The 25,129-nt window shown below is 39.7% G+C and overlaps 1 protein-coding gene across 4 annotated transcripts in view; it reads left to right on the top strand.

Annotated features, from left to right (window-relative positions):
* PLEKHA1 (pleckstrin homology domain containing A1) overlaps window positions 1-25,129 on the top strand; it is an 87,409-nt gene that overhangs the window by 11,425 nt on the left and 50,855 nt on the right. For all 4 annotated transcript variants that reach the window (XM_045024763.1, XM_045024761.1, XM_045024760.1 and 1 more), the window contains exons 2-4: window positions 11,884-12,044; window positions 19,365-19,421; window positions 20,899-20,944. In XM_045024763.1, coding sequence (XP_044880698.1) covers window positions 11,904-12,044; window positions 19,365-19,421; window positions 20,899-20,944 — 244 coding nt within the window. In that variant the 5' untranslated portion in view covers window positions 11,884-11,903. The remainder of the gene's footprint in view (window positions 1-11,883; window positions 12,045-19,364; window positions 19,422-20,898; window positions 20,945-25,129) is intronic.

Genomic DNA, 25,129 nt, shown 5'->3' with positions numbered 1-25,129 from the left:
TGAAAAGCTAGTAGCCTGTGCTCTGTCCCTCCTTTTTAAAGAGCTTTGAGATCTACTAGTGAAAAGCGATGACTAAAAGCTAGATGATGATATTATTTGTGGCCAACATCGCCATCGTTATACTGTACTTCCACAAGTAAAGAGCTGAAATGCTTCAACCATCAGGTTTTGCAGTTTGAAGTCAATGGGACTTATGTTCCTAAGCCAGAGGTGGCTAAACTACGTCCCGGTGGGACCCTCCTGCCCAGCCCCATAGCTCCTGGCCTCGGAGGCTAACCCCAGCCCCTCTCCTGCTGTTCCCCCTACCCTGCAGCCTCAGCTAGCCCCGCTGCCGGCACAATGCTCTGGGCAGCAGGCTGCGAGCTCCTGGGGCAGCACCGCTGCAGAGCTGGGGCCTGATCCATTGCTCTGTGTTGCGTGGTGGCGTGGCTGGCTCTAGCCGGGCGGTACAGCTGTAGCACCGCCAGCCACCGGTGCTCCAGGCAGCACAGTAGGGGAGCAGTGGGCGTTGGATAGAGGGCAGGGGAGTTCGGGGCGGTGGTCAGGGGGTGGGGGTGTGGATAGGGGTCAGGGTGGTCAGAGGGCAGGGAACGGGTTGAATGGGGGCAGGGGTCCTGGGTGGGCAGTCAGGAAGGAGGGGGGGTTGGATGGGTGGTGGTGGGCAGTCAGGAGTAGGGGTTCTGAGAGTGGACAGGGAAAAGGGGTGGTTGGATGGGGCAAGGGTCCCTGGGGGGGCAGTCAGAAAGGAGGGGGGGTTAGATGGGGTGGCGGGGGGGGCAGTCAGGGGACAGGGAGAAGGGGTGGCTGGATAGGGCAGGGCTCCCTGGGTGGCAGTTAGGAATAAGAAGAGGGGTTGGATGGGGTGGCGGGGCAGTCAGGGGCAGGGGTTCCGGGGGATGTCAGGGGACAGGGAATGGGGGAGGGGTGGATGGGGCAGGAGTCCTGGGAGGGCTGTCAGGGGGCAAGAAGCAGGAGGGGTCAGATAGGGGGTGGGGCTGGGCCACACCTGGCTGTCTGTGGAGGCACAGACTCCTCTAACTGGCCTTCCATACAATTTTGGAAACCTGATTCGGCTCTCAGGCCAAAAAGTTTGCCCACCCCCGTCCTAAGCACTCTTTAAAAATCCCACCCTTAAATGGCTAAAAGCAGGTTGAAGAGCCTAATTATGGGCTCCAATTTTGAAAACTTGGGCCTGTATTAAAAAATTGTTGTTACTGAAAGTTTAGATAACTTTTTATTGTTGAAACAAAATTGTTTCACTGTTGAAGTGACAGATTTTATGCGACTAGATGACAGGTTCTTAATAAAAATACACTGAGTCCCTGATGCTGCAAACAGTTACTTAACTTTAAACAATGGGACTATTTCTGTGAGGAAAGTTATGTATCTGTTTAAGTGTTTGCAGGACCAGGGCCTTAATTTTCAATATTTGGATTTTTGCATACAGCAGTTTTATAAAATTAGGATACCCTACCGATAGTGTCATGAAAAAAAGCTTTCATATTTTAGCTTACTATGCATTTTAATCAAAAATTGCAATATCACCAGTTTTCAGATTAGTTTTACAAAGCCTTGACTGGATTTAAATCAATGAGGGCTTTTTTTAAATCAAGTTATTTCAGTCATGCTTTAAATCTCTCTACTCTGCTACTTTGTTCCTTTTCCTTGTTCTCCGCCTTTCTTTTCTTCTTTCTTCTTTTGTACTTCCCAGAATGATCTCATTCATTCCCTGCCACTGATTTTTATGACCTCTTCATTGATTCTCATATTTATCTATCCAACTCAGTTCTCCACTTGCTCTAGTTAATCTTGAATGACGTCACTAAACCGAATATAGTAACTTCACATGATGAAAAGTAAACTCTTGATCTTTCCTCCTAAAACTCTGTGTTCTTCCATCCACCTATTCTGTCACTGCCAATATTACAACATATCTTTTTGTCTGCCAGTCTAACTCATCCCACTTTCTCTAACCAGTACAGGGCTCCCAGACATCTTCAGAGTACTTCATCCTTTCCTATACATCCTGATTTCCAAGACATTAGTCTGTATTTATGTGATCTTTGCAGCCAAGATTGATTCATAATGCAGCTGCTAAAATCTCTGTTCTAACCAATGCTTTCTTTACTTTGAAAGCGCCTATAATTCCACATCTGCATTTATCTCCACTTTCTTTTCCATCCTTTCTTATGCTCCACCCAAGTGTCCCTCTTTGTGCCCGGTTTATTTTTCACTTGCTGTTGACTCAGGTCTCCCCTTAAGCCTAGAATAGCCTCTTATATTTAAAGCTTCTTGTCTCTCCACAAAACTTCCAAATCCTCCTTATTGTGAAGCATTTGAACTGAAGTCACACACTAGTCTGTGTGTGTACTACTTAGTCTCACTTGTGCTTTTAGACTTTAAGCCTTTTATGGATGAGACTGTTATCTGTTTGCCACTTGTTTCCTATAGACAGTGCTGCATCCATAAGCTGTCTACTGACAAACATTTCTAGTGTGTCTTATTGTAGCAGTAGAGCATTGGTTGTAACATGCACTTGGGTTTAGCTAGTGCGGGGCAGCCAAGTCTTTTTCCTTGGTTTAATTATTGGCTTTTGCCTTAATGGATGTTGTCTTGTCTTTTACTTCAGCTATTTGAAGAATGCTATGACAGTGAAAAGCTTTACATCATGGTAGGGCTCTTTCTGATTTAATGTAGAAGGGCTTTTCAAAGCCTCAGCCTTTTCTTTTGTTGTTTGTTTGTACCAGGGCTAAATTAGCAAACCAGATATTCATAACTGCTGTGGCTGGCTCCAGAACAAGAGGCAGTTATTGAGCTAGCCTCAGCCTTCCCCACTTGTAGATGAGCACTTGAAATGGATTGTGTATAGAGGAGGAGCCAAAGTAGGCCATGAAGCATCCCACTTACGAGATGGGCCACTAATTCATTTATCAGCTGTAGCCTCTTCCAAAAATTCTTATTTAGGCCCAGATAGAATTACAGTAGTCCAGCTGAAGGTGCTGATTGGGCCAGGTCATAAGAATGGCCCTACTAGGTCAGACCAATGGTCCATCTAGCTCAGTATCCTGTTTTGTGACGGTGGCCAGTGCCAGTTGCTTTAGCAAGAATGAATAGAACAGGGCAAATATCGAGTGATCCATTCCCTATCTCTTCTGGCAGTCAGAGGTTTAGGGATAACCGAAAGATGGGATTATGTCTCTGACCGTCTTGGCTAATAGACATTCATAAACCTATCCTCCACCAGCTTGTATTATTTTTTGTAAACTTTTGGCCTTCACAACATCCCCTGGCAATGAGTTCCACAGGTTGACGGAGTGTTGGGTGAAGAAGTACTTCCTTGTGTTAGTTTTAAACCTGCTGTCTGTTCATTTCGTTGGGTGTTCCCTGATTCTTGTGTTATGTGATGGGGTAAATAACATTTCCTTATTCACTTTCTCCACACCATTCATAATTGTATAGATCTCTATCATATCCCTTCTGAGTCGTCTCTTTTCTAAGCTGAGCAGTCCAGCCATTCAGGCAGAATGAATGAAATTTTCTTGCTAGTAGAGTGTATCCAGACTCAGTAACGAGTCCAGAGTGGCTTCAAGGTTGTGCAGAGTCTTAACTATTAGGGTAGATGACTTCAGTTGAGTGTGCAATGCTGGTGCTTCCTAGTTCTTTGTAGTGCATGCATCTTTTAACCAGCTAATATCACTTCCATCTCACCTGTTCTTCAATTTTGATTATTCCTTGAGATCTAGGAGATTGTTCTATCTGTACTGAATGAAAATATGTAAAACAACGTATGGTTGCTGTATTGTTGGTATTATAACATCTCATCTTGCAAGAAACTGTAGTTGTTGCAACGCAAGAGTGAGTTCTATGGGATTTGAAAAATCAGCGATGCAGGTGAAGAGTAACAGCTATTTATGACTTTATAGAGCAGGGGTAGGCAACCTATGGCACGGGTGTCGAAGGCGGCACACAAGCTCATTTTCAGTGGCACTCACGCTGCCCGGGTCCTGGCCACCGGTTCGGGGGGCTCCGCATTTTAATTTAATTTTAAATGAAGCTTTTAAAACATTTTACAAACTTTATTTACTTTACACACAACAATAGCTTAGTTATATATTATAGACATAGAAAGAGACCTTCTAAAAACTTTAACATGTATTACTGGCACGTGAAACCTTAAATTAGAGTGAATAAATGAAGACTTGGCACATCACTTCTGAAAGGTTGCCGACCCCTGCTATAGAGCATATGGAAAAGGCAAGACAATATTTAGCTTAACATTGTTCTGATAGCTTCTGCCAGGACATACATATAGGTCAACAGTATTTGGGAGGGTGTGGGGGGAGAGTGAATATTTCAACATAGGCTTTATCTCACAAGAAGGTCACTCATCAGTGCTATATCTGGGTTATGACCTGGCTTCAAACTAGAATGGATGCTTGCTATTGCTGAAGGTGGTTCACTGCCACCTTTTCAATAATCTTGCACAAAAACAAAAGGATTGGGATGGGATGCTGGTGAGTGAGGTCAGCTGTGGATTTTCCTCATTTGTCAAAATGGGCCAAATTTTAACAGTGTGTGTTCTGCAAGTTTCTTTTCTTCGCAAGGATGTTTAACTCCAGGCTGAAGAGCTCCTGTCTGATTTGCCTGACTGCCCACAAAATAGGGGTTGCCATAGGTAGTAAAGTGGGAGAAGGGGAGCTATCTATCCTTTGTTAGACACTCCCCATGGCTCATGACGAACCAGTTGAGCTCCTCCCAGAGGCTGGCAGGTAATCAGTCCATAGAGTAGCCAGAAACTTTTCCCCTTCCCTGCAATGGAACAGGTGACCAACAGGGGAGGTGCTGAGCAGCTGCAGCAAGTAAGGGACAACAGCTGCTCTGAGTACTGTTGGGCCTGGTCTACACTGGGTGGGGGGGAGGATCGATCTAAGATACGCAACTTCAGCTACGAGAATAGCATGGCTGAAGTTGACGTTTCTTAGATCGACTTAAAATCACTTACTTTGCATCCTCGCAGCACAGGATCAACGGCCGCCGCTCCCCTGTCGACTTTGCTTCCGCCTCTCACCAAGCTGGAGTTCAGCAGTTGACGGGAGAACGATCGGCGATCGATTTCTCACGTCTACAGTACACGTGATAAATCAATCCCTGATAAATCAATCGCTTGGCTTTCAAACTAGAACTGCTCCTGGGGCTGCCAGGGAAATTGTGTGAGGCAGCTTGGGAGATGGCACTGCCTAGCTCCTGCCAACAGTGATGAAGCTGGTTCAAACGAAAGGGTTTAAAAATCACAGAGCAGATTAAGTAAAACACTTTGAGTTTATAATCCAGTACAATTATTTTGAACATAGTAGTTCCCAATGGCCATAATTAAGAGCCTTGAAGACCACAGATTGGATATCACTGATGATGATTAATTCACAAACCGTAAACTCTGCTTCTAGCCTTTTCTATTGTGAAGTTTTCCTTTTAACTTATGCTTTCTCTGTGTTAAATTGTTGTGCATGTAATAGCTTTAAAGATAGGGTACTTTCACATTATGATTTAAATGTCTACAAACATCTTTTGTAGTAAGAACATCTCCTTGAAGCTAAGTATGTATGTATGAACTTCTGAGAATATTCAGTACTTTTACTGTACATCATTCAAGTATATTTTCATGTACATCATGTTAATGTTTTAAAATAAAATCCCTTTCAAATGCCAGTGCAACATTTTATAGAAAAGACTTCTGGTAGCAGTGTACCTTCCTGTACTCTTATCAGCTACTTATCAGGAAAAGGTTTTTGAGAGAGTTAAAGGTTAAACACAAAGTTCAAACATTCTGGCATATTCAAACATGGCAGGAAGTGGAGGTGATGATTATGCTAAAACATAAATCACAAGAATGGAAAATTGTATATTAATATTACACATGAGAATACAAAGATTTGAGGAAATAAATGTAGACAGGAAAAGAAAATTGAAAACTTGCAAGGCATGGGGAGGGGAGGGGGGATGGTAACCTTACATAGTGTATTGGGTTGTTACCGTACTCCAATCTCTCTTTGTTAGCATTAGTACTGTTAGCATAAGATAACAGTACTAATGCTAACAAAGTTAATAATTTAGGCTCTGATCATGTACTGAAATTTACATGAGCAGACCTTTGTGCTCATGTGGAGTTCCGTTGACTTCCGGGATGCTCCATGTGGGTTCCATCGTCATTGCCTCCATTGTTCTCAGCGCAGGACTGGTGCTTTAACTGGCAAAGGAGGTAACAGACTGGGAAATTGTTAGAAACACCGGGTACTTCCTTAAATTTTATAGGACACTCTTACTGGAATGTGTGTAAGAGTACACCCAGAAGAAGCCAGCCTAAGTCCTAAACAAGAAGCCAAGAGAGCAGGAGCTAATCTTACTTAGGACTTATGTAAACAAATACAAAGAACATTAACTGACCAGTCTCAGTTACATGGCTTAAGAAATACTTCATTTCCTAATTTTTCACTGGGAAGCTGTGGATTAGGATTAGTAATGCTAGACTTAATACAAGCTATTTGAAGGTACACCTCTACCCCGATATAACTCCACCCGATATAACACGAATTCAGATATAATGCAGTAAAGCAGCGCTCTGGGTGGGCGGGGCTGCGCACTCCGGCAGATCAAATCAAGTTCGATATAACGCGGTAAGATTTTTTGGCTCCTGAGGACAGTGTTATATTGAGGTAGAGGTGTATGGGGAAAATCAAGAATACTTTTTACTTCCTAGAAAACTAGTATTGGATTTTAGAAGGAAAGCAAAGGAGTTCATATGCTGCTTTATAGATTTAGACCCTGATCTAGCAAAACATTTAGGCATATGTTTGATTAGAACCGTAGTCATACAGGGTTTTAAAAAGCACCTAGGTGATTTAGGAGTAAAAATCTCAGACTTTCAATGGGACTTGTATTCCATAGCTCCCTGTAATATTGATGAAATTATATTTGAATTATAACTTTTTTTTAGCTTAAGTGCTGGTGGAATGCTAGATTGGTAGCCTTGGAACCAAGCTTCTTATTCAGAGAAGACGACTAGTATGGGAATTGAGCACCTCTGCCATGCCACTGTTGAAAGGATCTCTTTAGATGTTGTATGGTAGTTCATAATGCCATTGTAGTGGTAATGGCATTATGAGTTAGTTGCCCCTGAGCAGCAGAGGTACAGCTGCTAACTCATGTCACATAGTCCACCAAACTGCCATCTGATGGTAACCACTTTTGCCTACTATAATCCTGAGTTGGATTAGAACTAATATTAATCTACTTAAGTGAAATGTTTCTATAACATAATGGTGGTAATTTTTTTACAACTGAAAGTGTTCTACTGTGATCTTTTACACTGGATTCAAATCAAATTTAAACGTATATCTGATACATGTCTATATTCTGTGGTTTTCTTTAAGAAAACCATAGAGCATCTTATTAATACAATTACTAATTTTGAACTAGTGTTCTGCAGAAAAAATAAGTTATGAAACTTAATATTGTAGACTATCCTATAGTTTATGTTGGATTTTTAACAAAGGACATACAGGACTGAGAAGTGGAATAGTTTTGTAAACCAAAAATTAGAGGATGAAGTTTTGAAGCACATTTTTTTCTTGTTAAATCCAGTATACTGACAAGTAAAACAATCCCTCTGTGCTTTGGTCCCAATCCTGCCAAGACTTAAGGCCTAAGCATAGTCACACTGTCTTTAGTGGAACTAATCACATACTTCAGGTTCAGTGTGTGAATAAATCTTAGCATTATTGGACTCTTTGGGAACTGTTCATACTTATGTGCCGTTTCAGAAATATTTGTTTTAACAACCCATTACTGTTTAAAACCTTCAGCTATGGATTTTATGAAGTCAGTTCTGGATCATCTCATCAACCATTCTACTGCTGTTCTTCTGTATCCTCTTAAAAATGTAATAGGAAACAATTTTCTTTGAAGATTCTATTTTTTTTTTATTAGCAGATCTCAAATATGGGCTTTTAAAACTTCATTCTCTGCCTTGCTGGAAAAAATGGGTTCAGTTTTTCTTGTTTCAGTTTCTATGGAGTCTCTGCAGAGAATAGAGTTTCAACCTGTTTTGACAGGAAATCAGCTACCATTCCAGTATTTTCTTTTTATAGACATCCCATTTCTCTGGTGTGCCTACACTTCTTAGCAAACAGTTAAGCTGTAATTGTGCCAATAGTGCGACACACAATTTTCTAGAGGGTATAAATGGTGAAATTTAGGAGGACAGGACACCTCCATATTATAAAGCTGCTGCTTTATTTAAATTAAAATATATCTGGTGCTAAGTGTTACCAAATTATGGACACAATTTATGTAACAGACACACTTGATCTTGCCATTACTTAGTTATTTTTGCAGCAGAGAAACATCTCCCCACTCTAAAATGATCCCAAGAGCTTGTGTGTGAACTGTTAACAGTATGGTTACTAGATGAGGCTGTCTTAAGAACAAGCAAACATCTGTTTCCACAGTTAGTCATATCAGCCACACATACTATGTCTCTGGCCTGAGATGTTGATATGTAAATTATACACTGCTTGAGCAAATATTAGTCTTACAGTAGTCTAGTATTTCCTTGACTATTTAATTTAAGCTTTTGAAATTCTACAATATTGTCAATTGCCTTAAATCAGTGGTTCTCAACCTATTTATCAATGTGGGCTGCATATGCGGCCCACAGAGTGTTACTTGGGCTGCAGGTTGAGAACCATAGTGCCCCCTCCCCCGCCGCATCTATCTCCCCCTCCATCTTCTCCCCCCCCCGCCGCCCCTATGCTCAGTGCCCTCTGCCGAGAGACCCCTCCACAAAGTAGGTCCAGAAGGTCCAGGGCTGGCGGGCAGCCAGGACCCTGGACTCTGCCCAGGGCCTGCGGCCTTTAGCGTACAGCTGAGCTGGTATATAGCTGTGTGCTAATTGGGCTGCATGCTGCCCATGAGTTAAGAACCGCTGCCTTAAATATACACAGTAATTTTCCTTTTGGGAAAATGAGGTAGCTTACTTCTAGATGAAGGGTTTAAACTCCTTATGATGTCCTCAGAAAAACTATGGAAGAAACATCTCAGATATCACCAAGTAAAATGTGCCATTTCACAATTTTGCAGTCTAACTCCTTAGCTAGCAGGTACATTATTTTTATCTAGTTTTTTTTATAAGATGACTCAACCCCTTGATATTTAATTTCCTTCCAGGTTTCTGCTTGCTAAAAGCTTAAGTTTCATTGACCATCTTTAAATTCATTGCCATTTTTCTCAGTTCTTAAGTATTCCTAGTATGTTCATTTTTTTTAATGAGATGGCAGTGATAAAAATTAGGTTTATTTTTCTCTGACTTAAAGTGAATAAAACTATGGACTAGCGTACATGGTGACAAGAGTTTAGTGGCATACTGAAATTGGAAACTAGATAATCACACCCAAGCAGGTGATCCCAAATATAAATATGTAATTAAAAATGTGACTACAAGTACCTCATATCTTGCCACGATGCATGAGTAGGAGTATGTACTCTCTCTCTCACACACACATACATCTTTTCTCCCCTCTCCCCCTGTCCCAATATAAATAGAGAGAGAGAGAGACTACCTGATGACTTTCAGACAAGGATATAAGCAGTGGAAAAAATGGATGACATTCTAATAAACTTTTAAAGTAAACTTCACCATGTTGCTCAGTAGAGCAGTCTGAAAGCTCCCATTGGTGAATAAGTTTATATACCTAAACTTAATTGTACAGAGTTGAGATGCTAATTAAAATTGGTATTTTTAATCTGTACTGTCCCTTACAAAGTATAAAAGCATAATGCAAGACTATAACTGCTTACCATCCTGCTTTAAAATATATTGACATCAGGCAAGCTTTCATATGTGAATTTTTAATGTTGGTTTTACTTGGATTTTTAGACCGCTATTCCAAAAGGATGGAAACTTGCTTGCTTACAGTGTCATATTTAAGAGCCAGTGACTTTCCTGGCGCCTGAGCATAAAAGCAGAAGAGGATGATGCAATGGTCTGTAAGTGAGATGGAGCAGCAAAAGATGAAGCAGACAAAATGGGAACAGGTGGTCAGCAGTATAAATAAAGATTCAGAGCTGATTTTCCAAAAAAAACATGATGGCATCACAAATCAATGCCAAAGATTTTAGTTTTGGGTTTACATAGTGTGTGCATAACTACCTATAGCTGTTCATGGATACTTAATCTCCCTCACCTTTTAGTAATATTCAAGAGTGAAAGATTTCTGATTTTTGGCTGAAATTGGTGTGCTTTGTGCAAGAGTTTCATATATAAAGATAGCTGCCCAGAAGCCCCTCATCTGAATTTCCTTTCCCTAAACATGTTTCAGAGTGGTAGCCATGTTAGTCTGTATCAGTAAAAACAGCAAGGAGTCCTTGTGGCACCTTAGAGACTAACAAATTTATTTGGGCATAAGCTTTCGTGGGCTATAGCCCACTTCATCAGATGTATGGAGTGGAAAATACAGTAAGCAGTTGTAAATATACAGCACATGAAAAGATGGGAGTTGCCTTGCCAAGTGGGGGGTCAGTGCTAACAAGGTCAATTCAGTTGGGGTGGATGTGGCCTATTCCCAGCAGTTGACAAGAAGGTATAAGTATTAACAGAGGGAAAATTATTTTTTGTAGTGACCCAGCCACTCCTAGTCTTTATTCAGGCCTAATTTGATGGTGTCAAGTTTTCAAATTAATTCCAGTTCTGCAGTTTCTCATTGAAGTCTGTTTTTGAAGCTTTTTTTGTTGAAGAATGGCCACTTTTAAGTCTGTTATTGAGTGTCCAGGGAGATTGAAGTGCTCTCGTACTGTTACAATTCTTTATCTGTTTTTTGTCCATTTATTCTTGTGTAGAGACTGTCCCGTTTGTCCAATGTACATGGCAGAGGGGCATTGCTGGCACATGATGGCATATATCACATTGGTAAATGTGCAGGTGAACAAGCCCTTTATGGTGTGGCTGATGTGGTTGCATCCTATAATGATGTCCCTTGAATAGATATGTGGACAGAGTTGGCAATGGGGTTTGTTGCAGGGGTTGGTTCCTGGGTTAGTGTTTCTGTTGTGTGGTGTGTAGTTGCTCACCAATTGACACCATCAAATTAGGCCTGAATAAAGACTGGGAGTGGTTTGGTCACTACAAAAAATAATTTTCCCTCTGATACTCACACCTTCTTGTCAACTTTTGGGAATGGGCCACATCCACTCTAACTGAATTGGCCTCATTAGCACTGCCCCCCTCCCACTTGGTAAGGCGACTCCCATCTTTTTGTGTTCTGTATATTTATACCTGCTTATTGTATTTTCCACTCCATGCATCTGGTAAAGTGGGTTATAGCTCATGAAAGCTTATGCCCAAAGTTAGTTTCTAAGGTGTCACAAGGACTCCTCGTTTTCCCTAAACAGAATATGATAAGCTATCTCAGACTGTAGGGCTGCTGACAAATAACTTTTTAACGGCAAAAGACCTATTGTTAAAAGTGAGAAGAAATGTAAATCTGTTAACTAACCCTTTGTGCAAATTAGTGAAAGAATTTTTGATTATCCTATGCTGATCTTGTGTAAACTTATAGGCATGGTGTTCCGCCAGCATTTAACACACACATACCGAGGTTCTGAACTCAGGGTATATAAAACATATGTACTTAATAGTTATATTTCTAAGAAATGTATAAAAGTTACTCCTGTGGTAGGAAAAACACTTGATCTTAATTTGACTTGTTCCTATGTGGAAGCTTCTTTCCTGAAAATGCTTCTAGTAGTTGAAGCTGTGCTCAAAATGTACAGACCAGTCTTATAATCAGTGAAAGTAAACTTCTTGTTTTAATCATTGTTTTTGTTTTGCAGTGTAATGTTCAGGCTTAGAAATGCCTTATGTGGATCGTCAGAATCGCATTTGTGGTTTCCTAGACATTGAAGAAAATGAGAATAGTGGGAAGTTTCTGCGGAGGTACTTTATCCTGGACACGAAGGAAGACAATCTGGTATGGTACATGGATAATCCACAGGTACGATGACATCTGGAATAAAATTGTGGAAGTTACCAGAAGTCAAATTTTTTTGACCTAAAGCAAATCTATTGTATACATGGAAGAGGGTTTCAGAATGAATTTCATCAAATCTGCAGCTCTAAGGAAAAACTTTTAAAGTAAAATATTAATATGTAGCTAAATCACTTGTATCCCACTTCCTTGATTAGGCTACTCTCTGAAACCCTTTATTTGTAGGGGAAAACTGTAATTAATGTTTCACAGTTTAAATAATTTTAGCATTTGGACTTCACAGTCATGCCTGGAAAATTCAAGCAGATGCTTGAGGTCAGTGTACCATCCATTGTAATGGCATAGATAAGGGATTTGAAATATAGGTATAAGTTCAGAAAACTCCTGAAATCAAAGCCAATTTTTATTGGATAATACTGTATACTCATGCACATCTATCATTATGGTGCCTTTTCTCTATGTTGAACAAGTTTTATTCATTGATTATCTATGGTCCAGGACTAAGGCTTAGAGAAACTTTAAAGCTCAGATATAAAAACTGTTAAAACTTCAGTTTCACAGCACTTTTCAGATTTTACAGAATTAACATCCACTAACTAAAATAATTTTCAGTATTTTTAATGAAACCATAGCTTTTTAAATTATACTCTTGATTACCCTCTTGCTTTTCTCAACTGAAATTAGACTGTTTTAAAATAAAATATCTCATCTTAGAATTATAGGTTAGTGATTTATGCAGTTACACCAGTTTTCTGCTTTCTGCCTCTAATGGTCTGAAACCACAGGCCCTAAAATCAAATTGAAATCGGTGTGTGTGAGGAAGGGTAAGTTGTTAATGAGAACTAATTGAATTATATTTTTAAGGCTTGTTTTGCAAATTAATAGGGCTAGAAATAAATGACATACCACCACAAAACTAAGGAAATAAAATGTAACTTTCAGAACTAATCCTCACAGTTAGAAATATTTTATTTGAGATCTGAATTATTACATAAGAGCAACCATTCCAAACTCTGGGCATGCTTGGCAAACTATTAAAAGTACGATAAGTACGTAACATTCTTTCTGAAACTGTGTGTGTGCGCACGCGCGCTACCCTGGGAATAATGTGAGTATAGCCAAAAATAGTGAAATATCCTACCAGTGGCCCCTTCTCTTATACCAGTGAAATTCTAACTCATTTTCTTCTGCTGACTGCAACTGTGGCAGTGTCTCCTGAAGAAAAAGGTGGTTTCTTAAATAGGTAGGTCCAAAACCATTTATATCTTCATTGGTCAAAACCAATACCTCAAAATCAATCCAGGAAACAGTAGGCCACTACTATAGATGAGGTATGTTCAATTTGCTCTCAGAATGACTCACTGTTTCACAAGCAGTCTGCCAGATTCTGTATCAGCTACGTTTTCTAGACTGATCTAAGATGTGTTCCCATGGAGAGTATATTGTAGTAGTCTGATATCAAAATAACAAAGACATGGATTAAAGTTGCAAGTGGAGCTTCTGAAATAAATGATCTTCCCCTGGATTCTTACTTTTCTAATTGCTTGAAGTTTTTAACCAGATTCCCAGATTGCAAACCCAATACATAGAACCATAGAAGATTAGGGTTGGAAGAGACCTCAGGAGGTCATCTAATCCAACCCCATGCTCAAAGCAGGACCAACACCAACTAAATCATCCTAGCTAGGGCTCTGTCAAGCCTGGCCTTAAAAACCTCTAAGGATGGAGATTCCACCACCTCCTTAGGTAACCCATTCCAGTGCTTCACCACCCTCCTAGTGAAAGTTTTTCCCAATATCCAACCTAGACCTCCGCCACTGCAACTTGAGACCATTGCTCCTTGTTCTGTCATCTGCCACCACTGAGAACAGCCTAGCTCCATCCTCTTTGGAACCCTCCCTTCAGGTAGATGAAGGCTGCTATCAAATCCCCTCCCTCCCCATCACTGTTCTGCAGACTACATATGCCCAGTCCCTCAGCCTCTCCTCGTAAATCATTTGCCCTAGCCCCCTAATCATAAATGGCAGACACATACCCTTCACTTGAAGGAGCTGATGTTTTTTCTGCTGTATTCTTTGCTGGTTTTCCCCAACCAGCCAGCAGTTGTAGTTTTATAGTAGCCAAGTAGTCTTGGCTTGGACACAATCCAGACAGTTTGTAGTCATCTATACCCCAGTCTCTTCCAGATGCTGAGCAGTACAATCAGCCACTCCTGGTGGATCAGGTGACATGGAGATATAAAGCTGTGTGTGATTAGCATATTAAAAATGTTTCAACCCATGTCTCCTTTACTGAATTTCCTAACAACTTCATATACATATTGACAGAGGTGATAAGCTGGGCCCCGGAAGAACCCGCAGAAGAGCACCTCCATCTATGTGTGTCAAGCAAGATGGGCATAGAGAAACCAGGCGTGTTACCTGTGCTGTAGTTTGCAAGTGTGACAGAACCTAACAGTTTATATTATCAAAGGCTGTTTACAAATGTAGTAATGTTGTGATGGATATTTGATGTCATCCTTCTGGCAATGGATGATGCTCAAATAATGCCACTAGAGTTGTCTCTGGACCTTAAAACTGTTGGTCCCTCAAACTAGTGTTGGCGCAGGTTTAGGACTTATATAATTGAAGTACTGTGTCCTTAGGCTAGTACATTTTTCAGTTTTAATACTTTCCTTTCTTAATGAGGTGTTGATGTTTATTTGGAAATGACTTGCAATCCTTAGATGAAAGGTGTTATGAAATTGCAAAATAGTTACTAAATTCTTAACTCTGATTCCATATTTTCAAGATGAACACACATCTGGATGCATTGTGTATCCATATATGTTGAAATTTGTAGCAGTCTTCGTACCAAATGTTTGTACCAACCTCATCTGTAGAAGATTAGTTATAAACATTGTAGTTTAACCTCTGCTCATGCCCCCCCCAAAAACCTCTTCATTTATCTCTTGAAAAAAAGATATAAATCAGTAATGAGATTTCTGTAGGTTTAAAAAAAATGATTAATACGTACTTTTAAAATTTTGCTTCATTTTTGTGCCAAGACCAAGAATCCTGGGATTTGTGATGCTTGGTAAGAAATAATTGCACCATATTTTAAAGCTGTTGTGTGAAATGTTTTGGTGAGAGTTGTGTTAACTGTTATTCAGAATTATGAGAACTTAAACTTGGGCTTTAGAAGGTTAATACAGAAGAAAGATTTTTAGGCATGTTTTAAAATGAAATTTTTATTTCTGCTTGACACTCTCAAAAAATGTGATTGAAGTCAGTGGAACTACTTGCATACATGAGCATTTGGTCTTAAGTCTGGGAGCTCAACAAGTTCCAGCGGGTTTAATTCTCTTTAGTTTTTGTTATTACTTGTGAATGTTAATAGCAAAACTTAGTGTTGTCTATTAAAATAACCAAAGTGGCACTAGAAGCCGATCTTTGGTGGCATGGCTGCTTTTTGTGAACTTAAATTGCCAATACTCACTCTGGTTTAACTACACAGCTCTTTTACTTCACCTTTTACTTCTGTGTGGTTGTGTAATTTTACTGCCATTGCTTGTGCTTTTGAGCAGTTCAACAGTTATTTCTCATTAGCGCAATCAGCCACTTGAAAAGCAAAATTGTAGCTCATACTTTCAGCTTTGAGAGGTAGCATCCACACTATATGGATCTGGAAAAGTTTTATAAATCTAAATAAAATTTTAGAAACTACAAGCTGTTTGCACAGTATGTGGTACCAATGTGTCTTCTACAGTACAAGAAAACCATTTTAAAAAAGCAAACATGGTATTGAGACATTTAAGGCATGGAGTATAAATCAGCTAAACTAAATTGTGCCGTGCAAATATTCTTATGCTATTTGAAATATTGTGGAATCTTGCTATATCCAAAACCATAAATGAAATCGGGAGAGTGCAGTATAGATCAAAGTGATTTAAGGCAGAGGCAATCAGAAATTGTAGGTGAAAAAGAGGAAATAACTTCTAGAAATTAAATAGAGCTTTTTCAGATGATTTACATTAATGGGGGGAGTACAACTGTTCCTTTCCTCTTAGCCTTTTGTGGTTATGTCCCAGTCACATCAACGGAAACATGCAGAAATGTTGTGAAAAGTGCAGCTCTTCAGAATTTGTGTTTAATGATACATATGCTCTATTTTTAGTGTTTCACTCAGGTATTTGTGTTCTCTTATGGTTAGTGCTCACACACAGATGAAGGGGTTTTGACTGAAGTTAAAAATTGACTCATTGATTCTTCTTGAGCTGTAGAATGGCTGCAGAGCTGCTCTGTGGAAGCCACTTCAAAGAGCTTGTATGAAGCAGGCCCTGGCATCAGGCGCACTCACCATCCTGTCCCTCCCCAGCCTGGTGCTGGACTCACAGCTAGGAGCCCCCAGCTGAGGTGCTCCCAGCAGCAGAGGGAGATGGGGCCTGCCTCCTCCAGCTACAGCAACCTCTGGGGCTGCTGCCCAGCCCCAGAGCTTCTTGAAGCACGGGGAGGCACTTGGAGATGGGTCTGATCTCCCCTCGAGAGGCCATCCAGGGGAAGGACAAGTCATGTCCCTCTCCAGCCTGGCCAAGGCTTGCAGCTAGGAGCACCCGAGCTGGTAGCATGGGGAGATCTCTTTTCAAGGGGGCTTATTTCACAGTCCATGACACATTTTTCATGGCCGTGACTTTGGTAGGGCCCTAAGCATAACCTCTGTTGCACAGGGGTCTTTTCCACTCACACCTTTAAGTATATGCAGAGAAGGTTGTATTTTCCATTGTGTAAATGTACTCGGATATTCTAGGAAATGAATGATCCTAAGACCATGTTTAGCAGCGCATCTGTACACAGAGTTCGTTATTCCAAAATATAGGCTGTAAAAGCAGAATACAGTAAAAACTGTTTTATCTGGTACGTTGGGGGAATAGTGGGTGCCAGTAAGTGAAAAATGCCAGTTAACTAAGAGGGGGAGGGAGTTTGGGTGAAGGAGGGGGTGTGGGGCTGAGGGTTGGGGTACAGGAAGGGGTGTGGGGTGCCAGCTCTGGGATGGAGTTTGTGTGTGGGAGGGGGCTTGGTGCAGGGGTTTGGGGCACAGGAGGGGATGTGGCGTGTTGGATCTGGGGCTACTCATATTGGGTGGCTCCCCGGATGGCAGCAACCTGTCCCAGCTGCTCCTAGGTGGAGGGGCAGCACCTGCTGCGCCTCCACCGCCCACAGGTCCCATTGGCCAGTGTTCCCAGCCAGTGGGAGCTGTGGAGCTAGCGCTCAGGGCGGGGACAGGGCGCTGAACTGCCTGCCGCACCTCTACCTAGGAGCAGCCGGGACAGGTTGCTGCTTGCGGGGAGCCACTCGAGCTGAGCAGCCTCTGGATCCTGCACCCCCTCCTGTGCCCCAACCTGCTGCCCTGAGCCGCCTCCTGCACCCAAACTCCCAACCAGAGCCCGTGCCCTAACCCCCTGCCAGCCCCACTCCAACTGGACTATAAGCCGGTATTTCAATGAAGATCAGAAATGCCGGTTTATAGAGCTTTCTGGTTGGTAAAGTGTCAGATAAAATAGCTTTTACTGTACATTGGGATGAAAACTGTCCTGCCTCACACAGGCTCAAAAAAGAAAGAGGGATGCTTTCTTGGTTCACTGTCAATTTCTGCAGAATGTAAAGTTTCTAGCCCTTATGGTTGCAAGGAATCTTTCAAATGTGAATAAATGTTAAGTATTATGTCTTCCTCCGCCTGCAAATCTACTTTTGTGTCCTTGCCACTGCTTAGACCTATTTGATCTGCAGCAGAGTAAAAACTGATCAGTCTTATCACAAGAAAAATAAATTTTACACTGCTGTTTCAGAAAACTGCTGCAGGGCACACAATGAAGACTTCCACTGTGAAGGAAGAGTTAGAGGCAAAGGTGGAAAGCAGAGTAGTGGAGAATAGTACTTGCAGTAGCCAAGAGGCTGAAGGAAGAGGTAGATAACAGACCGTCTGCCTTGCACCATCCAAGAGGCTCTGGAATTGGAAAGGGGAACAAAGAGTACTGCTCCTTTCCAGCAAACAGAAGGGAATGGGGGAGAGGAGCTTCTAGATTCAGTTATTGTTTAGCTAGAGACCAATGAAAAGAGAGTCTCAGAACAGTGCACAGTAAGGATTCCAGCACTGTCCCTTTTTCCAAGAGTTTTTGGAGGGGAAGGTATTTTATATGGGAGTTGCACTGGGCATTCCTCATTTGTTATCAGAATCTGATTAGTAGATTTAGTCTTCTGGTTACTAGGTGTATGGTAAAACACTGAAACTGTGTGGATGTGCAAGGGTAGGAGAGTGAGTGACAGCGTAAGTTAGAAAAGACTATCTTGAGTCAGAATTTGTGGTGGGAGGAGAATAAATATAGGGAAATGTGTATATGACAAACATGGCTTCATTCCATTTTTTCCCCCAAAATAGGTCATGACAGCTTTTCTTGTTAATGTTTCTTTCTCTTCGTCCATACCTATGTATTTTTAACATAAAATATCCTATTATGGAACAGAAGTGAACTGAAACTGAAGATGGAAGGTATGATAAAATAAAGAGATGCACAATAAGTTTCACTGGAAACAAATTAAATAGAAAGTTGACCATATTTTACCACTGAATGCAGTAAACCATACATAATTGTTTTGTTCCTTTAAATTGCAGTTCCCAACTATAGACTTGCTATGAAAAAAACACAAATACATGTTAATATGCTAACAGGCCTGTGTGTGTCTAGTTTCAAGAGACTGTCACAATCCAAACTGTAATCAGGCTTGTAGGCTTAACATTGCTGGTAAGGAACTTGTATACCTCCCATTTTCCTCCAGTTCTCTTAGTATTGTTGCAAGAGACTGGGATATTTAATACATTTTAGAAAGTACTATTACATAAGGGAAGCATTCTTGCAGGTAGCTAAGGAGTGGATGTATGTCTCTTTTCTATTAAAATACATAAGATGCCATCATCTTGACTCAACATCTGTTAAGGAAAAAGTGCTTTTAGGAGGATTTCCTGGATGCAAACGTGCAAGAATCCTTTTTCCTATAGTAAAATACATAAACCTCTGAAACAATTAACACCAGCATTATTTCCAGCAACCGTTCAGTTTTAGTTGATTACCAGATGTTTGTTTAATAAATGAAACCAAATAGTTTAAATCCTGTTAAAGCATACATTGTGTTGAATGTTGTATTGTGAATGCAACTGAATAGAATTTTTTTCATGAAGCTTTGATTAGCTTCCTTGTACTTGATGCATATATATTGAACATGTTATGTGGTAGGAGGATAATTTAGTTTCATACCATATTATTGTTTTTTTGTTTTTGTTTTTTAAATATAGAACCTTCCCTCTGGCTCTCCACCTGTTGGAGCTATTAAACTTACTTACATTTCAAAGGTATGTCAGTTGACTTATAAGTGATATATTTCTAGTCTATATGTAAGACTGTAATTCTATCAGTAGAGTTTGGTGATATTAGCAGCTATGATTTTATGAAATTGCCAGAACTCCTTAATGAATAATTTTAATTGATGAGAGTTTAGAGACAAGCTAGAAGAAGGATGAAAAGATTAGAAAACATATCTTATAGACTCAAGGAACTCAATCAATTTAGATTAACAAGGAGAAGGTTATGGGGGGGGGATGACATGATTAGTCTGTAAGTATTTACATGAGGAACAAAAATTTTGATGGACTCTTCAATATAGCAGATAAAGGTATAACAAGAACCAGTGACTGGATGTTGAAGCAAGCCAAATTCAGACTGGAAATAAGGCCAACGCAGGAAACTTCTAGAAACGAAATATACCTCTACCCCGATATAACATGACCCGATATAACACGAATTCAGATATAACGCGGTAAAACAGTGCTGCGGGGGGAGGGGGAGGCAGGCTGTGCACTCCGCCGGATCAAAGCAAGTTCAATATAACACAGTTTAACCTATAATGCGGTAAGATTTTTGGCTCCCGAGGACAGCGTTATATCAGGATAGAAGTGTACATGTAGGGGTGCAAAGTACTCTACGAAATTCATAGAAAATATGGAGCAGAAGGGAGCAAATTTTGAGGTTAGATTGATGGAAAGTGTTACAATGCCCTGTAAGAAATAACAAGAATGGGAAAATTGAATTGCCTTCTCATGTCCATACATCTCATTCCTGTTCTTCCTCTCTCCAGTTTTTCTTGATACCTTTACTTTCCTTGTTTACTATCTTCTACAATCCATTCTCCAGTCGTTTTGTATTCTGGTTAACTTTGGGTAACATTGGGTCATAAGGGTAGGTAGATGTCCAGGGACACTACCATAGATGTGCTTACAACTATCTTCATTCACCTCTAAATTGCACAACTCTTCTTGAAATTTCAAGTCCTAAATCTGAAAAGGTGCACAAATCAGGTTTGCGGTGAAAGGAGTGTTATGGTGATGAGACACTAGAAATGCATTGGGGGAGGAAGGTGGTTAATAAAATCAAAACTCAAAAACAAAATCCTTATTCCAGATTTTTTTATGTCAAAAAGGTTTTTGGAGTTCATTAAGTCCAGTAGGGACTTTGCTGTTGATTTCACATTCATTATGCTGAAACCCTACTAATGAGTAGCAGTTTAAAATCCTAAAATAGAGATATGAGAATAGTTTCCTTCACTTGTTAAATTCTGCCAAGCATCTAAAGCCCAACAAATGTCCAGGAGTGGCTTTCACTTTCCAGGAATGAATTGGGTCCTTAATTATAAGGAATAGAAGCATATATTTTGTTTCTGTCTAATGTTGAATTGTTAATCTTAAACTGAATGTGTTTATACAATATCTAGTGTGTATATTACATGTAATATCACTTACTGTATTTATTATACATGTTTAATTTTCTTATTAGGTTAGCGATGCAACTAAGCTAAGGCCAAAGGCAGAATTCTGTTTTGGTAAGTTCTAATGTATTACACATCTGTCAAATTGCTCTTTTAAAAATAAATAAATAGAAACGAGGGTATGTTCTGCAGTTCTAATATTAGGTACTACCAGTAGTGTGTATTTGTTCTAAATTTATTTATATTTCTGATTTCCTTCCTAATATAAAGGGAGAATGTTGGTTTCTTTTGAGTTTTTAATGGCTTTTAAAAAACTGCAACTTATTGAGCTACAAGTGACTAGCCGGCAGCTGTTACTGGGATGTTTTGCGACTTTTTTTGAATGAGTAGGCAAACTAATTTAATTAAAGAAGATGGGTTGTTCTCAGGGTACCTGACTCAGATAATTCAACTCTGAGGGCAAGTAACTTAACTATTTTAATCAGTATTGTAGAGAAGAAAATTGTGTATATACTATATTGTAGACACACCATTGTTAACGATGCCTGCCAAATTGTTCACTGATGTTTTAAACTTTTGTCTAATGGTAGCTAATGCTATGCTTAAGAAAAATGTTTTGTTTACTAGGTTTACTGGCAGTTTAATCCTTTATCATAAAGTGAATTTATAGCTCTGATTCTTTTTCTAAGAGCACACATTTATTTCTCCTTTTCTTCCACTGTTTAATGTATTAAATGGCATTTGTCCAGGATTTATCATCATCTAGAATCCTATGACAAGCAATCTGGATCTTGAAAGTTCTCTGCAAAAACTGGGATGAATAACTGCTCTCTGAAAACCTATCCTTATATCTACATTCAAAGACATATTTTGACACAGCTGTTCAATAAATATCTAGTTGCTGGAGATATATCTAGGATATACTTTCTAGAACACTCTAGATAAAAGTATATGTTAAGCTTGTTTCCCCTTTCCATTAACTATTCCTTGTATTATGGGAGCACAGCTATAGATCCACACTACTGCAAAAGGCAAACTAGTAGTTCTCTATGCTACTTCCTCTCAATGTGTAGCAAACTGTGTGCAGTTGTAAAAAGCAGATTGCACATTCAGATGCTTAGACACAGTTCCTGTTACCCTACATAGGTACAACTCATGTTGATCTTGGCGCCTGTCGCTGGAAACACCTGTATGCATTTTTTTCTCACTAGTTCTTTGAAGCTAGAAGCTGCTATTTTTGATGTTTAATGTGTCAAGACTTGACTGTAGATCCCATACAGTTATGTTACAAGAACAACATAATATGAAAATAGACAGGTGCAATTTGTGCATTTCTTTTCTGAAGAGTATGTTATGCACTTTGGTCTCAATCCTCACATCTGAGTTACCTGTGTTCAGTGCAGAAACTGAGGGGATGGACAGCACTAAGGTGTCTCCCCCAATTCTTGAGACTGCTGATGGCTCTTTTGAATCCCCTAAGTAAGTTAGAGAAGCTTCAGGGCTGCTGTACAATTAATACCTACCTACGATAGCCCCAAGAGATGGCTGGAGACTTCCAGAACACAACAGTGTTACAACTGTGCACTTCATGCTGGAGTCTGAAGGTTATGGGGCCACTTGGGGATTTCCCAGCACCATGGATATCTCCAGCTGACCATGTAGCCCAGTTCTAAGGTGGGTTTGTGTTACCCAGTCAGCTCAAAGCATCCTTCTAAGGAGGCCTTTGGTGTGCACTGCAATTCACATTTCTATAATTTGTACGGTGGCGCAGCCTAGACACAGCCTCTGTTGAAAAGATAGGTGTAATTTGTCCTCCTTTGGTGTAATTAGTCTTGGACAGTATTGTTGGTCCTGCCAGGTAAATTAAGAAAGAAGGAAAAACAAACGAAAAAAAAACACTTACGCACATTTTGTTTCTGCTCTGTTAAATTATGAAAATATTTTGAGAATTATATTTTAAATAGAAGTTTGGAAATTTTGTTTTTTGCTACAAGTGTGTTACTGTATCAAATTTTTAACAATCTCATTCCACAGTCTTGGCTATTGTGAATTAACAGTTGACACTACTGTTGTCGGTTTTAGCCCAGCTTGTGAAAATGTAATGGATCATTAAGAATGTTACTGACTGAGCAATGTGGGCAGCAGTGGACTAGAGCATTATGAGAAAATACGTTGGTTTTGCCGTTCTGCCTAAGGTTTCAATCTTGAGTGAAGATTTAATGTGATGGGGTCCACTAAAGTTTTTAGTCCCTTTGTTTAATGTAAACCATATCTATTCCTACTTCCGGATAAATAGTCTTCTACTGATTAGTAGCTTACGTTAAGGTATTGGCCTTGACCTTTACCCTGGGCTTGTCTACATAGCCCTGCAGTTTGGACTATGGGGATGTGAATTGCAGCACACACACCAAAGTGCTGTATTGTAACTACCCTGTTGTAGACACTGCTGGCATGAACTAAGTTAGCTAGTTTTGCTTTTACATAATCTTGTTTGAAGAGAGCTATATCAACAGGAGCTGGGTACCTCTAGGCTTGTGCTAGCAGCATCCACACAGAGCAGATATAGCATAGCACTTTGGTGCATGCTGCAGTTCACATCTCCATAGTTTGTATTGTGGCGCAGCCTAGACACAGCCTCTGTTGAAAAGATAGGTGTAATTTATCCTCCTTTGGTGTAATTAATCTTGCTCAGTATTGTTGGTACTGCCAGGTAAAATAAGAATTGGCTTGAGTCAATAGACTGCTAAATTCTGATAGTAAAATAAGAATCTTTGTATACGCTTTGAATATTTTCTTTAAAAACAAACTTTTAGTTTAAATAAGACCAGTTCTTAAATATAGCCCTAAAGTTCATGCAGTTCGTGATCATGCTTCTTACCCAGGACAAAAAGTAGAAATATTAGTCTGATCTTTGAAGTGGTCACTTAAATGCTACATTTTCAAATTAGAACAGTCTTACTTGTATTAGTCTGTCTATATTTAATAGTAGTAACTTGAAGGTCTATTTAGTAACTTAATTGTTATTTCTAGTTAATTGTATTTCATCTAGTTAGTATCTTTGCCGTGTTATGGTCTGTTCAGAACCACATTCTAGAAATAATTCATCCTTTTTACTTTTTTTTGCCAACTGGCTTTACTTGAAAACTGTCTTTTTACATAGTGAAGGTATTATAAACAAAGAGATTCATAGAGAAAGGGGCAGGGCCTGGGAGGGTAGTAGACCTTGCTATACTGAAAGTGTTGGATAGCTTCAGTGATAATTATCTGGATCCAGATGTATCTGGAGAATTTTCTCTAAGCAAACTGTAAATATGAAAATAATGGCTTAAAGGCTAACTACTTAATGTACATAAAAGTATATTTAAAGCCTCACAATTTTGGAGACTTATATACTACTTTTTAAATGTTTCTTTCAGAATTAGAGATGATTATAATTGAGTTGTATCCTTTAGGAAATGTACTGATGCTTATTGTACTAAATTAGGCAAAATTTGCAAAGTGTACTGTTTTGCAACCCTTAAGTGTATTAGTGTGTGTATTGTGCTTTTTCCCATACAAATATTCTTTTCACAATGGTTTTTAAGATGTTGCCTAGGAAGTGCTGTCTTACAATGCCAAAAAAATCTAGAGACCTAAATGTTTTTCTGATTTTTCTATGTAAGTAATTTTTATAATCACAAATGGGAAGCAAGTTGTACACAAGGCATTTCTTATTAAAATGTGTTTTGGGTGTATTCAAACACACTAGTGAATCACTTTGTACCAGTAATCACCTAATATCCATTGAGAGAGCTGTGCTTTGCTCATGACTTAGTCTTCCAGGGATAAAAGTAAGCTTATGCTCTGAAAATTAACTTTGTAAAAATGGCACTATAGTTTTCAGTGTTTGGCTCATGATTTCTATCTGAAATCTATGCAGTTCATAACTTAAAACTGCAAGTGAAGTCCACCTGGAATGTGAAAATCAATCTGTGTGTTCCTGACTTCCTCCATTACAAATTTGTTCTCTTCTCTTTCAGTTCTGTCATCGTGCTACCTAAGCAACTCTACTTCTCCAACTTAATTCAGTCTTACACCTACTATCACAACTGTTCTTTCACAACCATCAACTCAGTCCTTAAACCATCCCCCTCTTGCTTCCACTCCTTTATCTGCATAGGATCAAGAGAAAATTGACAAAATACAACATGGCTTTATCCCTTTTCCTCTTTCTCTGTAGTCACAGATGCAAAAGTTTTCCATCTTCTCTTCTCCTCCAAACCTCCTATTTGCATCAGTGACCCCATATCCCCAGCACCT

This window comes from Mauremys mutica, chromosome 7 (genome assembly GCF_020497125.1).
Source record: "Mauremys mutica isolate MM-2020 ecotype Southern chromosome 7, ASM2049712v1, whole genome shotgun sequence".
Taxonomy (NCBI): domain Eukaryota; kingdom Metazoa; phylum Chordata; order Testudines; family Geoemydidae; genus Mauremys; species Mauremys mutica.
Note: the sequence above shows the minus strand (reverse complement) of the source record. Positions and strands in the feature narration are given on the sequence as shown.